Consider the following 15,238-nt stretch of genomic DNA (forward strand, 5'->3'; position numbering starts at 1 on the left):
GAAAGGCCAGAGTCAATTAGTGGGTTTGGTCTCTCTTCTACCCTATATGAACATTTCAAAATAATTGGACAATTAACTTGAAGGAAAGAATTGCCCACAATTATAGAAGCCCCCACCTTCTTGATCAAGGATAGAGGTGAAAAGAAATTATATTGCAAGGGGTGCTTTAAAGAAGACACAAATACCAACATGGAATACTCTACTGCAGGCATAGGCAAAGTTGGCCCTCCAGATGTTTTGGGACTACAACTCCCATCATCTCTAGCTAACAGGACCAGTGGTCAGGGATGATGGGAATTGTAGTCTCAAAACATCTGGAGGGCCAACTGTGCCTATGCCTGCTCTACTGCAAAGGAACTAGCATGAAATAATTGCATTTCTCAGCCTTCCCCAGTCTGATGCTCTCCGTATGTCTTTGAGTACAATTCCCATCAGTTCCAGTATGGCTGTGTTGGCTGGGGCAGGTGTATCCAAAACATCTGGAGGGTACCACATTGGCAAAGATTGATATAGATGAAGAATGGGAACCTGTGGCTCTTCAGATGTTGCTAGACTGCAACTCCCATCATCCTTGACCATTGGCCATGTTGGCTGGAGCTGATGGAAGGTGAAGTCCAGCAACATCTGGAGAGCAAGGCATTCCCCACCCTAGGTATAGATTATTAGTGTCATGATTCATATTCATGCATGCTGATATATATATATATATATATATATATATATATATATATATATATGCTTTCGTAGATTTTCACGGGTACAGGAATGCAGGTTTTGGTGTCTTCGGGTGTCTTCCCGTGTAAGAGTCGGGGTGTCTGTGCGACGTTTCGACGAGGTCTCACTCGTCATCTTCAGGCTGGTGCTTTCGGCTTCTTGTTACTGGAACAGAGCAGAATCTGGTGTTTGAGTTCCTATAAATACTGTTGAGGGGTGTGGTGTATAGCCTCCAACGTTCTGGGCAGAGAGGAAGTTCCTAGATTAGTGTGCCTCTTCTTCTTTTGTTCCTTAATTACTTGAGGGATATCTTGAGTGATTTCATGAGTGATATTCTGAATACCACTGGGTGGGTCATTAAGTGTAGATTAGTTGCTAAAGCTTTTGTGTCTTGACCTCTTGAGCTTGTGAAGAGTTTTTCTGAGAAGATGGCTGTGCTGCATTTAGTTGTGCTCTGGCTTGGCTTCGTGTATATATAAACATTTTGGCTGAAAAGCCAAAGTCCTTTTTCATGAAATAAAATCGGGAAATGCAGAGATTAAATTGACACAGAGCTCAGCTGTGGAACGTCATTTTAACACCAGGACTCCGCTCTGGACAGTAGAAATAATGACAGAGAGAAGGGGGATTGTTCAGGATATGCAGAGTGTATCTCCCTCTTTACTAAAGCAACCACAGCTCACCTCACACAGGTTAACTGCATGGCAGTCCAAACGGGAAGGGAATATCCTTCCTTCCACCGCTGAACGGTATTTTCCTAGTAACACAAAGTGTGAAACAAATCTTAAAGAAGAGGAGGAAGAGGAAGAGGAAGACTTATTTCAAACGTGATAAATCTCCTGTGTGAATAACTTGCCAGGCAGGTCATTCCGCGCACGACCAACTTATCCAATATGCCACCATAGCAGAAGTTACAGCCCGAGGATTCTGCCGGTCTCCACCTCCGGCAGCTTTTGCAGCAGCGGACCCTAAAAAACGCAGCCAGGCAAGGGGCGGCTGGTGTCTCCCACCCCCCTTCGGCATCTTAATTGGGAAATCGACGCGGAGAGAGGAAGGGAGATCGATCCGGCGGAAAGTTAGCCGAGGGAGACGCTGCGGTCGGGGGGCCAGGCAAGGCAGCGCGCTGTGCGCAGCAGCAGCAGCGCACATCTCCTTGGAACCGAGCGGGCGCGGAACGGGCAGCCTGGCTCTTCCCCATCCGGCGCGGAGCACCTCGAGACCCCGGGTAAGCGCTGCTCTCCCCGCTAAGCGTTTCGAAAGGCAGATGCCCAAGTGCAAGGCAGCTTTAGCGGGCCGGCGAGAGCTTCTTCCTGGCTGCCTGGGGGCGCTTTTGATAGACCCAAACCAGGCACAACGCGGAGCCCCAAAGGCGAGCCGGTGCTCGGGGGGCGCTGCTGCCGGAAGGTTTCTGGCAGCCGAGCTTAGCCTCCGGAGCGAGCGCGAGGTCAGGAAAGGGCCGCGCTGGGAGCGGGGTCCGGGGGAGACGCCGAGACAGGGCCCCGCTGCCGTGCCCCAGGAAGGCGCGCAGGGCGAGTAAAGAAAGACGCGCAGCCCCGATCCTCCGTAGCTTTGGCTCAAGGCCCCCCGCGTCGCTGCCTACGGCGGTTTCATCGCCGCGCCTTTTAGATTCATAACCGCTTTGTCAACAACCCGCCTTTTCCCATTTTTCCTCTTAAACCCAAAACACTTATCAGCGCGCCCATCGGTTGGAGAGCTTGAGTGCGCCCAGAAGCTCCAGAAAGAGCGTTTTCTTCGCACCAGGAACCCAGGAAACTCGACTCCGTGCCAGATCGAATCTCTGCCTTCTCTTCTCCCTCCGCGGTCTGCAGTGCCGCGCGGTTAGGTGGTGGATGAAGGGGAGAAGGCGGCCCTGGGGAGGAAGCAGGGGCGAGGATCTCCGGGCCCTGCTTCTTCCACCTGCCCCTGGCAACGCCCTCCAACGCGCGACCCAGACGGGGGAACCCTTCTCTGAAAACGCCCTTACTTTGGATATTAGGGGGTTAAGGAACTTCTTCTCTTCCGGCGTCCTTCAGATAATGAGCGTTTCCAACTTTATTCAGCCTTGCTTGAAATAGAAGTGGGAAATCTTCTTTTTTTATATAAAGAAGAAGAAGGTGGAAACTTTCCGCCGCGGGCGAAGGCGTAATGCGCCAAACCGTCACTAATTGCCTTGTGCTTGACTTGGCTGCCAATCGGTTTCTAATTATCCCACGTTTCGTGTTTTATCTAAAGCTAAATCAAACTATTGCTCTTTTGGGGAATATCAGCCAGGCTTCCTCTTAAACGGAGCGTTCAGGAACTCTGCCTTCTGGAGTCGCGGTGGTGCAACAGGTTAGTTGTAATCCATTTGGCAGATTCACAATTAAAGATTATTTGTAAAGCCCACTGAACCCACTAGGAGCTACTCCTGAGCAGATATGCTTAGCACCGCGTTGTTAGAATAAATTGTTAAGTATTTATGTGCTGGCTTTTTGGATGTATAGCTAATGTATAGAAACCGAGAACAATACAGTGGTACCTCGGGTCAGTGGCGTAGCGTGGGTTGTCAGCACCCGGGGCGAGGCAAGTAATTTGCGCCCCCTAACCCGTGGATTTGCGCCCCCTAACCCCCAGATGTTGCGCCCGGTGCGGCCGGCCCCCCCTGCACCCCCCATGCTACGCCACTGCCTCGGGTTAAGTACTTAATTCATTCCGGAGGTCTGTTCTTAACCTGAAACTGTTCTTAACCTGAACTTTAGCTAATGGGGCCTCCTGCTGTCGCCGCTCCGCCACTGCATGATTTCTGTTCTCATCCTAAAGCAAAGTTCTTAACCTGAAGCACTATTTATGGGTTAGTGGAGTCTGTAACCTGAAGCGTATGTAACCTGAAGTGTATGTAACCTGAAGTACCACTGTACCTTATACCAAATCAGACCACTGGGCAATCTAACTCAGTGTCATCCACTGCTTAGCAACAGATATCCAGGGTTCAGAAAAAACAGTCTTCCAGTCCTAGCTCCAGAAGGGAAGAAGGTAAAAGGCGGATCTAGACAGATCCTCGTGAATTCATATGATTTTTTCATTTTCATTCAAATTATGATTCTATGATTCTATGATTCTATGAAACCACCATGATACTGTAGACCATGTCTTGCTCTGTAGACAGCATCAAAAAAAATCATGCATCCACTATTTCGTGGGGCCGCAGGGGCGCAAAAACATGGTTAAAAAACACGGATCCTCATGGATCCTCATGATTTTTGCACTAGATCAGCCCAAAGTCACCATCAGATAAAACATCATGGCCAGGGGTACAGCCTGCACCACAAAAATCACGGATCCATGGCTTCCTGGCCATACCGTGGCCCAAAAACATGGTTTTGAAGCACAGATCCTCATGGATCCTCACGGATCCTCACGCTTTTTGCATCGGGCCAACCCAAACTCACCGTCAAATCACATATCATAGCCAGGAGCACAACCTACACCACCAAAAACTCAGATCCATGCCTGCCTGGTCAAAAACGTGGTTCCGAAGCATGGATCCTCATGGATCCTCATGATTTTTGCACAAGATCAGCCCAAAGTCATCATCAGATCAAACATCATGGCCAGGGGAACAGCATGCAACACAAAAATCATGGATCCACAGCTTCCTGGTCATACCATGGCCCAAAAATGTGGTTTTGAAACACAGATCCTCATGGATCCTCACACTTTTTGCATTGGGCCACCCCTAAATCACCGTCAAATCACACAGCATAGCCAGGGGCACAGCCTGCACCACATAAAACTCGGATCCAGGTCTTCCTGGTCATACCATGGCCCATGGATCCTCACGCTTTTTGCATTGGGGAACCCCAAATTCACCCTTTATTCAAATATCTTGTACATAACCACAGATCTGACCACAAACATTATGGATCTACTGCTTCATGGCCCTGGCCAGATGCTACCCTGGATATACAGGCCACTTTTTAGGTGGGTGTGCTGGGATGGAGGAAACGGAGTCGGCTGAATCTCTATCCATGAAATCATCCAATGGCTGGGCCAGAATGATTTTGGTTCAGTTTGCCTGCTCCCAGCTCTTCATGGGGCGATATAGTCACCTGTAGCCGCCATCAGGAGTCCCGGTGTGATCCTGGCTGCTTCTGTCTCTATGGAGGCATTGGTCACAAATGTAGCCAAACTGGCATTTTTTAATCTATATCAGGTTAGGCGATTGGTACCGTACCTGTCCCTTTCCAACCTATCCATGGTGATCCATGCAGTAGTCACCTGCAGACTAGACTACTTTAACTTGCTGTACACCTGAGCCGGGGAGGGCAGGGTATAAATGTGATAGAGTGAGAGAGAGAGAGAGAGAGAGAGAGAGAGAGAGAAATGCAGGGCTACCCTTGAGACTGCTCCAGAAACTCCAAATGGTCTAAAATGCATGAGTTCTTACTTGGACTTTGTGGAGAGCCCACATTCAGTTGGTTGTTCATCAGCTGGATTGGCTCCAGGTGGAGTATTGAATCAGGTTCAAGGTTTTGGTGCTAATCTTTAAAGCCCTAAATAGTCAGTGACCTTTCTTATCTGTGGGAATTATCTTCCAATGCACCCCCATGAGTGTGACGCTCATCTAAGAGCAACCTACTGGTGGTCCCTGGCCCAAAACATATCCAGCTGTTCTCAACCAGAGCCAGAGCCTTTTTGGTGGAACGCTTTGTCTAATGAGACCAGGGCTCAGTGCAATCTATCTCATTTCTCTCACTTGTCATGGTGAGTGGGCTTGCACATTCCTATGACCCTTGTGAGTGAAGCCGTTGGGAATCTCATACTCCCAGCAGGGTCACCCAAGGCGGTAAGGTCAAAGAAAATTAAATATGCTCAGAGTCCTGTAGTGATTTCATGCTCTTTATTGCAGCTTGTAAAACAGTGACTGAATTTTCCCCCCAAACCTCAGGCCTTTATATACATTATTTATATACGATGAATCCCGTCTGATTGGCTGATTCTGCTTCCCTCCTGGAGCCTGTTTAGTCTTTTCCTGCAAGCCAATCAGTTCTTGCATTCTAGGATCCTACTTGCCTATTGTTCTAGGATCCAAGCTTAGTACATAACAGGGAAGGAGCTAGACAAAGAATGATCCAAGAAGTCCTCAATGGCAGAACAGGCGGATGATAACAAGCAGTGTGTTACAACGGCTGTGAAGGCGGATGAAGGCTGCGGCAGATAGGATCCACCAGTTCGTCGTGACTACTCATGCCATCAGAACAGAGCCCTACTGCAAAGACTGTGCATTGGTCAGCGTGCCCTGATCTCTACACCAGTGTTTTTCAACCTTTTTTGGGCAAAGGCACACTTGTTTCATGAAAAAAATCATGAGGCACACCACCACTGTGTGCGGAGAGGGAGATGTCAGAGCCCTGCTGCTCTCTATGGGGAATTGGATGAGAGTGGACCGCCTGTCCCCTCTCATCCGATCCCATCTGATCTGATCCCCACCCAGGACGGATGGAAAATAGGGTGGACACAGTCCGGTGCCTGCCTAGTGGGCGAAAATTTGACTTCTTTTTTTTTTTTTAAAATCTTTCGGATTTTCCAATTTTTCCCATGGCACACCAGGCAACATCTCGCGGCACACTAGTGTGCCGCGGAACAGTGGTTGAAAAACACTGCTCTACACATAAAACAAATTCACACACAGGCATCTTCCAAAAACCCAACCCAACCCCCGCAAGCCCTCCCCCCCCCCATGACGATCACTAAATGGCTACAGAGGCAGAAATGTGAAATCTGGAAGCCCCTAGTCATGAACCGACACATGGGTGGTCAGTCATTCTGACTCAAGGAATGAGGCAGTTGAGCGGCTCAGCAGCTGTATCCATGACTGAGCAGCCCTTTTTAGGATCCACTCTGCTCACCCTGAAAAGGGGAAGGGGCTGGAAACTGTGCCCTAAACATAGTCTGCCTCCCTTTCCCCCTGACTGGATTACCGCGCCCAGTGGGGTCACCACCCAGGGGTCGTAAAAGACAATTGAACTTTGGAACATGGAATATATGGACTTTGTCAGATAACACAGACAGCGAACGTCCTAAACGCATCGCTTCAAGACTCTCAAAGAGCAGGCGAGGGACAACTGAAGGAAGAAAAAGGAGGCTACACATTCTTCTGGAAAGGTCTATCTGAACAAGAACATTAAATACATAGGTAGGCTTCACTATGAAAAACGACCTTGTGAAGCTCCTGTCAGAAGTCCCTACTGGCATTAATGAGCGACTTTCAACCCTTCGAATAAAGCTCACAAAAAACCAACAGACTACTATTATAAGCACTTATCCACCAACACTGGATGCTGATGAAGACAGTAAAGAAAATTTTTACTCTCAGCTGGATACCATCCTGTCAGAGACGCCTAAGGAAGATAAAATTATCCTTCTGGGTGATTTTAATGCAAGAGTTGGGTAAGATTTTGATCTTTGGCCTGGGACTATTGGGAAAGAAGGAGTTGGCAACAGCAACCAGAATGGAATCTTACTTTTGACGATATGTGCAGCGCACAACCTTGTTATTACCAAAACACTCTTTTGACAGAAAAATAAATTTAAAACTTCATGGAGGCATCCTCGGTCAAACCACCGGCACCTCTTCGGCTATGTTATTGTCCGTGCTAAAGATCAACGTGATGTGCTCCTTACCAGAGCTATGACGATCACCGACGACTGCTGGACAGATCACCAACTAATGCGCGCCACGATGGCTATCAAGATTATACCTCAATGCAGGCTTCAGGGAAGAAAACCAAGGCACAAAATGAACACTCAAGCCCTTCACGTTCCCATTAAGCGGGATTGCTTCTAAATGACTCTTAAGGACCATCTGCTTTGAGAATTCCCTAATAACATCAAGGAACACTGTACCAAGCTAAAAACATCCATTATTGCAGTCTGTGAACAAACTATTGGATACCAAACCAAGAAACACCAGGACTGGTTTGATGAGGACTGGTTTGATGAGAATGACAGTGAGATTGAATGCCATGATTGACAAGAAAAGGAAGGCATTTCAGATCTGGCAAAGAGAAAGAAACTGTGCCACTAAGGAAAAAAACCATATGCCAATGCTAAGAACCAGAGAACTAAAAAACACCTGGTGGATAAAAAAAAAAGCTCAAGAGATCTAGCACTTAGCCGACACTCATGATGCACAGAGTTTCTTTAAAGCCACAAAGACCATCTATGGACCAATAAATCATGGCACATGCCCCCCCTACGCTCAGCAGATGGTAAAGGTAAAGGTAAAGGTACCCCTGCCCGAACGGGCCAGTCTTGACAGACTCTGGGGTTTGTGCGCCCATCTCACTCAAGAGGCCGGGGGCCAGCGCTGTCCGGAGACACTTCCGGGTCATGTGGCCAGCGTGACAAAGCTGCATCTGGCGAGCCAGCGCAGCACACGGAACGCCGTTTACCTTCCCGCTGGTAAGCGGTACCTATTTATCTACTTGCACCCGGAGGTGCTTTCGAACTGCTAGGTTGGCAGGCGCTGGGACCGAGCAGCGGGAGCGCACCCCGCCGCGGGGATTCGAACCGCCGACCTTTAGATCGGCAAGCCCTAGGTGCTGAGGCTTTTACCCACAGCGCCACCCGCGTCCCTAAGGAGATGGTACCACACTTCTAAAAGATAAAGAAGCTATTGCACTGTGCTGGAAAGGACACTACCAACATCTCCTTAACCACAACTCCCCCATAGCTGCTGAGGTCCTCTCACAAATCCCGCAAAAACAAATTAGAGATGAGCTTGCAGTATCTCCAAATCTGGGAGAGTTGTGTACAGCTATTAACCAAGTGAAAAACAACAAAGCCAGTGGACCTGATGGGATACCTGCTGAAATCTTCAAAGTGGGTGAAATTGAACTTACACAACAACTTCACAGGCTCATCAAAAAAATCTGGGAGAGAGAAGCGATCCCAGCAGACTTCAGGGATGCCAAAATCTCTTTTTAAAAAGGTGACAGAACTGGGTACAGCAATTGTCTGCTGCAGTGGGGATTGCCTAGTGATAAATATGCTGTTTGCTTGAACCTGGAGGAAAAGAAAGACCCCCCAAAAAAAGCTGTAAGAGAAGAAATAGGTCCTCTCCTGCCAGTCGGCATTTTACATCATGAGTAAAAACAATGGTTTCGTCTCCCGTAGTAGCTAACTGTACCATATAAACTACCCAGAAGCAACATGGAGGAAAGTAAGACACAGAATGGGCCAAACTTGAATGAATCCATGTATTTGTTACATTAAATTTATCTTTCCGCTTTCTCATCTGTGCCAGTAAGTGCATATGACCCCAGTGATAACTCCAGTTGAAAGGTGTTTTTTTAAGAGATCTGGAAGATCAGGAAAGTGAAACCTCAGGTGCCAGGGTAGAATGTCTCCACATTGAGCATATTGCAAAAGAAGTTATCAGAGCATGGAGTTCAAGACATTTCTGTCCAAAAGAGGTTGTAGCTGGTGAACCTGCTGGAGCTGAAAAAGGCACTCCTAGCCACTGAAGTCATCTGAGACTCCAATGACAGTGTTAAATCCAAGAATATCTCCAAGCTCCTTCCAGGGGAGTGCAACCGCATCCAGGGCAGGCCGTCTCCCCACCTCTTAGACATGAGAAATGAGGACGCACAACACCTCTGTCTTTTCAAGATTCTGCTTCTGTTTATTGGCCCACATCCAGCCCATCACTGCCTTTAAGCACTGGTCTAACATCTCAACCACATCTCCAGTTTCAGATAGAACAGAGAGCCAGAGCTAGGTATGATCTGTATAGTGGTACCTTGGGTTAAGTACTTAAGTCGTTCCGGAGGTCCATTCTTAACCTGAAACTGTTCTTAACCTGAAGCACCACTTTAGCTAATGGGGCCTCCTGCTGCTGCCGCGCCACTGGAGCACGATTTCTGTTCTCATCCTGAAGCAAAGTTCTTAACCCGAGGTACTATTTCTGGGTTAGCGGTGTATGTAACCTGAAGCGTCTGTAACCTGAAGCGTATGTAACCCAAGGTACCACTGTATATTGATGGCACTTCGCTCCAAATTTGTGACACCCAGAATCAGATGCCTGAGGTGACCACTATGTCCAATGGTAGGACTGGCTGCTGAGGTGAGGCAACAGTAAGTAAAAGGGCTGCCTATTTAGTTGGTATCATTCATGAATAATACTACAATATGTTGCAATTCTGAAGAGAAGCCCATGTGGTTTGCTAATCCCTCATCTCCATAACAAACAACCCCTGATTCATTCATGTTAAGCTGTTGGCAGAAATCAAAAGTATAACAGGAATACATTTTCACCCTCATGAAAGACCTAGCAGTGGAAAAGCATGTCTTGGCCCTTCTTATATGTGGTTTGTAATCTATGTTCAATACATCTGATTCTTGGGAGCCAGGGTTGCTGTTACTCAAAACGATGGCACGTGCCTCTGCTAGTATTAAGGCATATTATAAACTAGGGGAGGCAGAGCGATCTAAAAGTTACAGTGGACAAACAGTAGAAAGCAGCTGTTGCCTTCATGCTTCTGACTTCCCAGAGATCTTTGGCTGGAAATAGAATGGATGAGATCACTTCCTCCTTGTGATACACAAATTCCTAACCCAGGGATGGGGAAACCTGTGGCTTTCCTGATGTTGTCGGACTTTAAATTACATCCATCCCAGCCAAGATGACCAGTGGTCAAGGATGGTTGGAATTGCAGTATAATGGCAAATACCTTATGGAAAATAGGTTACCTACCCATATCTTAATCTATTCTCATTAAGATCATCATGGTAGATGTGAGAAGAGCCTGTGAGTTTTGATTCTTTGACCATGGCAAGTTGATCGTATGCAAACACTGCCATGCATAGAATATAATTTTGCTGGGAAGCGTGAGAAAAAGGACTTCTTAATGCATACAGAAAATTAAATAAAGTATAGAGGCATGGTTGGTGCACCATAGACTGGAAACCAAAGAGCAAGCAACCTCTATAGGCTAAAGTGCCATGGTCAGGAGAATAGGCTCGTAGTCTTTATTCAGAGTTATTTTAGAACATAGTGTCTCTCAATCAGTTGGAAAGAACAAAATAGTTGTGTTCTCTTTTTTTATTAAATGCAAAATACTTGGTACAGCAATGGCCCCACTGTCTGGCCTTTGGCAGATTTCAGGTTTTGAATGAGTAGAACATGAGAAAGTGTGTGCCTCTTTGTATAAGTGTAACCCATTAGAAAATATAATACATGAATCAGAAAGGTGGAGTCTGGGTTTGCTCAGATCTCTTACATCCTTCAGGCTAGCCCTGTTCGCCTAAGCAGGTTTAAGAATTCAATATATGCTTACTACCCATTTTTCATAATGGTGTTAGAAAAATTATCCCAGGCTGTTTGAAGTATATAAGAGGTCTGGTTATTTCACAGTGGGCAGGGAACTAGTGAAGCCTGTGACCGAGATACAGGCAATCAATAGCAATTTTCATGCTGACAAAATATAGGCACCTGCTAGAGAACTTAGGCTGCTTGAATTATATCATCTATCTCTATTTGTTTTTCAAGAGTGCTGTAGAAGTTAATGATCAAATATAAGGCAGTAACCTTCAGGGAATGTGTGGTGTTCTTTTGCAAAAGAAAATGGTATTTTATTACCAATCCATTTCAGGCAAAAGGGGATAGGAGAAAAAGTAACTCACAACCCCAGCATGTTAATTGCACACAAAATCCCTTATCTAATCAGAAGAGGTCCTCACTTCACCCTAGTAACCAAAATCAAGAGCCATCTCTTGACACCACTGAAGAGCTTTTTCACATTAATGCTTACTGCCTAGTGGGAAGAATCAGCTATTGGAATAATTCCAGGGAATTCTGTATTATTGTGAGGTTTTTATTTTATTTTGATTTTTTAAAAAAGAGACTGGTATTTCATCCCAGAAAAATTACATATAAGCAGACAAAATACTGATCCTCAAAATACAAATAATACAGCTACTGGTAACACATATGCGGTACCCAAAATCTTGCTTGCACACAATCTGTAATTTTCCTTCCATAACAAATAATACTGATGTTTGTGGAAGTGAAAGGCAGAAAGCACATTTTGCATAATACAAATTATCTGTATTGTAGAAAGTATGACTGCTATTAACTGCTATGTGTGGGTGGAGAAAAGGAGTCTCAGTTCAATAAAAGGGGGATTGGTAAAATAATTTTGTAGTCTCATTGGTTCATGCTTTAGTTGAGGGGCTCCCAAACTGTGATCTGTGAATCACCAGTGTTTTGCGAGCTTCATTCTGGTTGTCCATGGCATTTCTGTGGATTTGTGGTTGAAGGCAGAACATGGCGCTTTACCGTATTGCATTTTATCGTATTTGAAATCAAAATCATCAAGTCATCTGCCAAGAGCCTCAGCAGTCTTCAAGTGGTCAACAGGAGGGAAAGGTTTGGGAACCACTGTTCTAGTTACCACCAGATGCACCAGGTGCAGGGCTGGGGCGGGGGAAGCCCGAGCTTCCCCCGCCCCCCGCCCCCAGAACAGGCTGCTATTCGCAAGGCGTGGGAGAACTGCGGGACTTCGCGCAGCTCTCCCACGGCTATTGGAGAGCTTGCCTGCACCCAGAAGCTTGGGGCGCGCTGAGCTCAGCACGCCCCAGGCTTCCGGCTTCGCGCAGCTCTCCGCTAGCCGTGGGAGAGCTGCGCGAAGTCCCACAGCTCTCCCACGGCTTGTGAATAGCAGCTTGTTCTGTGGGCTGGGGGCAGGGGAAGCCCGAGCTTCCCCAGCCCCGCACCTGGGGGGGGGAATATTTTTTTTTCTTTATTTCCCCCAAAAAAACCTAGGTGCGCCTTATGGGCCGTTGCGCCCTATGGGGCGAAAAATATGGTAGATTACTATGATGTGCTGTACAAAAGACTGTCGTTGAAGTTCTGATGTTTCTTAGAACCTGCCTGCGTTCTCTCTCTCCTCTCATACAAATGAACCGTTTTCAGTACTATGGTTGGGCACTGCACAGTGTTTGGTTGTTGCATCCAAGATCTGAAGTAGCCTCCTGCTTTTAGACAGTCAGCAAACAGTTTTCACTTTGGTGAGCTTTTGCAAATTATTTCCATTAAGTTGATTTTACACTAATGCTTCCTTTTTAGCTGATTGTGATATGTATTGTTATTTGTATTATTTATGTATTATCTTAGTTCTCTTGTTCTACAATTTGCCTTGAGAAAGGTGGGAAATACATTTTGAGCATCATTTTTAAAAAGCTGCTTCTGAAAGATGATTGAGAGAAAAATCTGTTTTTTGAAATTTTTAAGAGGGAAATTTGGCTTTGGATAGAATACATTCTTTGGAATACATTTGCCACTTAACATAAGTAAAATTACAGCGCCACACTTATTTATTAGGTATTGAAATGTGGTTTGCATGGGTGCCCTTGTTTCTGCAGCTGATAATCATTCTATTTCTGGTTCCAAACAGGACTTCATTATGGACAGAGACCTCAAAGATTACAGTAACAGGACACTTGCCGCAGAGAACAACTCAGCCCCTTCCAAGGGCTCCCATTTTCCTACCTGGGAAGACTATAAAAACAGCGTAGATGACATTCAGTACTTCCTGATTGGGCTTTACACTTTCATCAGCCTCGCTGGCTTCATAGGAAACCTGCTGATCCTCATGGCTCTAATGAAGTGCAAGCAAAAAACCATAATAAACTTCCTCATTGGCAACTTGGCCTTTTCCGACATACTAGTGGTGGTCTTTTGCTCTCCCTTCACCTTGACCTCAGTTCTACTTGATCAGTGGATGTTTGGCGAAGTCATGTGCCATGTAATGCCTTTCCTCCAATGTGTGTCTGTCCTGCTGTCCACCTGGATGCTGATTTCCATTGCTGTGGTCAGGTACCGTTTGATCCGCCACCCTCTTTCTAGTAACCTGACACTGAGACATGGCTGCTACCTCATTTTCACCATCTGGACTCTTGGCTTAGCCATTTGCTCCCCTCTGCTTGTTTTCCACAAGCTCGAAGATCTCCACCTGGAAGCACTGAAAAGCAAGCGCTTGTGTGTGGAGTCTTGGCCATCTACATGCTACAGGGTTGCATTCACTATTTCCTTGTTGCTCATGCAGTACATTTTGCCTTTGGTTTGCCTCACCGTCAGTCACACCAGAGTCTACAGGTCCGTAAGTTCCAGATTGTCAGGCAAAGAAAACAAACTGGAAGAGAACGAGATGATAAACTTAACCCTCCATGCGCCCAGGAGCCAGGGGCCTCAGGGACAGCTCTCCAGCTCCGAGAGGTGGAGTTATACTTTGGTTAGGAAACATCGGAGGAGGTACAGCAAAAAGACAGCTAGCGTGGTGCCAGCAATATTAAGGCACCATCGGGGCAATACTTCTGGGGATCTCCCTGAAACATCAGGGACAGAAAGAAGTCAGCTTTCGTCCAGCAAATTCATCCCAGGGATTCCCATCTGCTTTGAGGTGAAACCAGAGAGTTCTGGAACACAGGATGGGATTACAATAGCCCGATCCACCACTCGGATTCGGAAAAGGTCTCGGAAGGTTTTCTGCCGACTGACGGTGCTGATTATAGTTTTTGCAGTCAGTTGGATGCCTCTTCACGTTTTCCACGTTGTAACAGATTTTAATGGCAATCTCATCTCAAACAAGCATTTTAAACTGGTGTACTGTATTTGTCATTTGCTGGGCATGATGTCCTGCTGTTTAAATCCCATTCTATATGGATTTCTTAATAACGGCATAAAAGCTGATTTGATGGCCCTTATTCCATGCTTACAATTATCATAAAACTGCTGTAAATGGAACAATAAAACACAAATTATTATCCTCGCAGGTTCAAACTGTGAAACATATCATCTGACTGCTTGCGGGAATGCGTTACGGAAAGTTCCTCTTGTCCATTTAATGTGGCAAAGGTTAACTCGGTGGTTGGATGATTTGATAACACTTCTCAGTTTGTAAACATGCCAGGTGTCAAGGTTTGACTGGTCAATCTACAATCCTCTCATCATTCCCTCTATGACAACCACTCATGTCAGATTTTCTGTCAGGAGGCATCTAATTGATGTACAAAAGAAACAGATCGTTTTCAATATGTACACTATGGGTGGCATCCAGCAAAGTATTTCTGGTAGTGCAAGGATTCCGACTTGTGCAAGGGAACTTCCCCTCCCTCTACCCATAAACCCCATGCTCCCCAAATCTGCTCCAGAGGGTTGGGGGAATCCCCTGGACAGATTTAGAGGATGCTCAAAGAGAAGAAACAGAGGGGCTCCTTTGTAGTCAAAAATCCTTGTGTTAGGAGCAGCACTGTGTTGGATGCTACCAGGGCTTTTTTTCACCAGAACTCGGTTCCTGCACTTCTCAGGTGGGCACCATTGCCATGATAAGAGAACGAGAGAGGCGTTCATGGTGAGTCTCAGAACCTCTTTTTCTAGAAAAATATCACTGGATGCTACCCTATAAGCAGAAATGCAATATCAAAATGCAGTTCCACAAAGTTCCTTCTAAAGCTGCTTTAACATCATGTCAAAGATACCTAG

The 15,238-nt window shown here is 46.2% G+C and overlaps 1 protein-coding gene across 4 annotated transcripts; it reads left to right on the top strand.

Moving 5' to 3' along the window:
- The first annotated feature begins 1,595 nt into the window (after positions 1-1,595).
- On the top strand, positions 1,596-15,238 carry NPY5R (neuropeptide Y receptor Y5). Of its 4 annotated transcripts, none has more exons than XM_082237802.1 (3): positions 1,887-1,939; positions 2,947-3,045; positions 13,152-15,238. In XM_082237802.1, exon 3 carries the CDS (start codon positions 13,161-13,163, stop codon positions 14,481-14,483), a length of 1,323 nt encoding a protein of 440 aa, XP_082093928.1. In that variant the 5' UTR covers positions 1,887-1,939; positions 2,947-3,045; positions 13,152-13,160; the 3' UTR covers positions 14,484-15,238. The 4 variants fall into 4 exon arrangements, with proteins under 4 accessions (XP_082093930.1, XP_082093928.1, XP_082093927.1 ...); XM_082237801.1 differs by having other exon boundaries at positions 1,898-1,939; positions 2,409-3,045; XM_082237803.1 differs by having other exon boundaries at positions 1,905-1,939; positions 2,982-3,045.

The sequence above is a fragment of the Podarcis vaucheri genome (assembly GCF_965113315.1).
Source record: "Podarcis vaucheri genome assembly, chromosome: 9".
Taxonomy (NCBI): Eukaryota; Metazoa; Chordata; class Lepidosauria; order Squamata; family Lacertidae; genus Podarcis; species Podarcis vaucheri.

Bases quoted from the DNA above. Each gene is read 5' to 3' on its own strand.
- NPY5R (XM_082237804.1), top strand. From the start codon at position 13,161: ATGGACAGAGACCTCAAAGATTACAGTAACAGGACACTTGCCGCAGAG.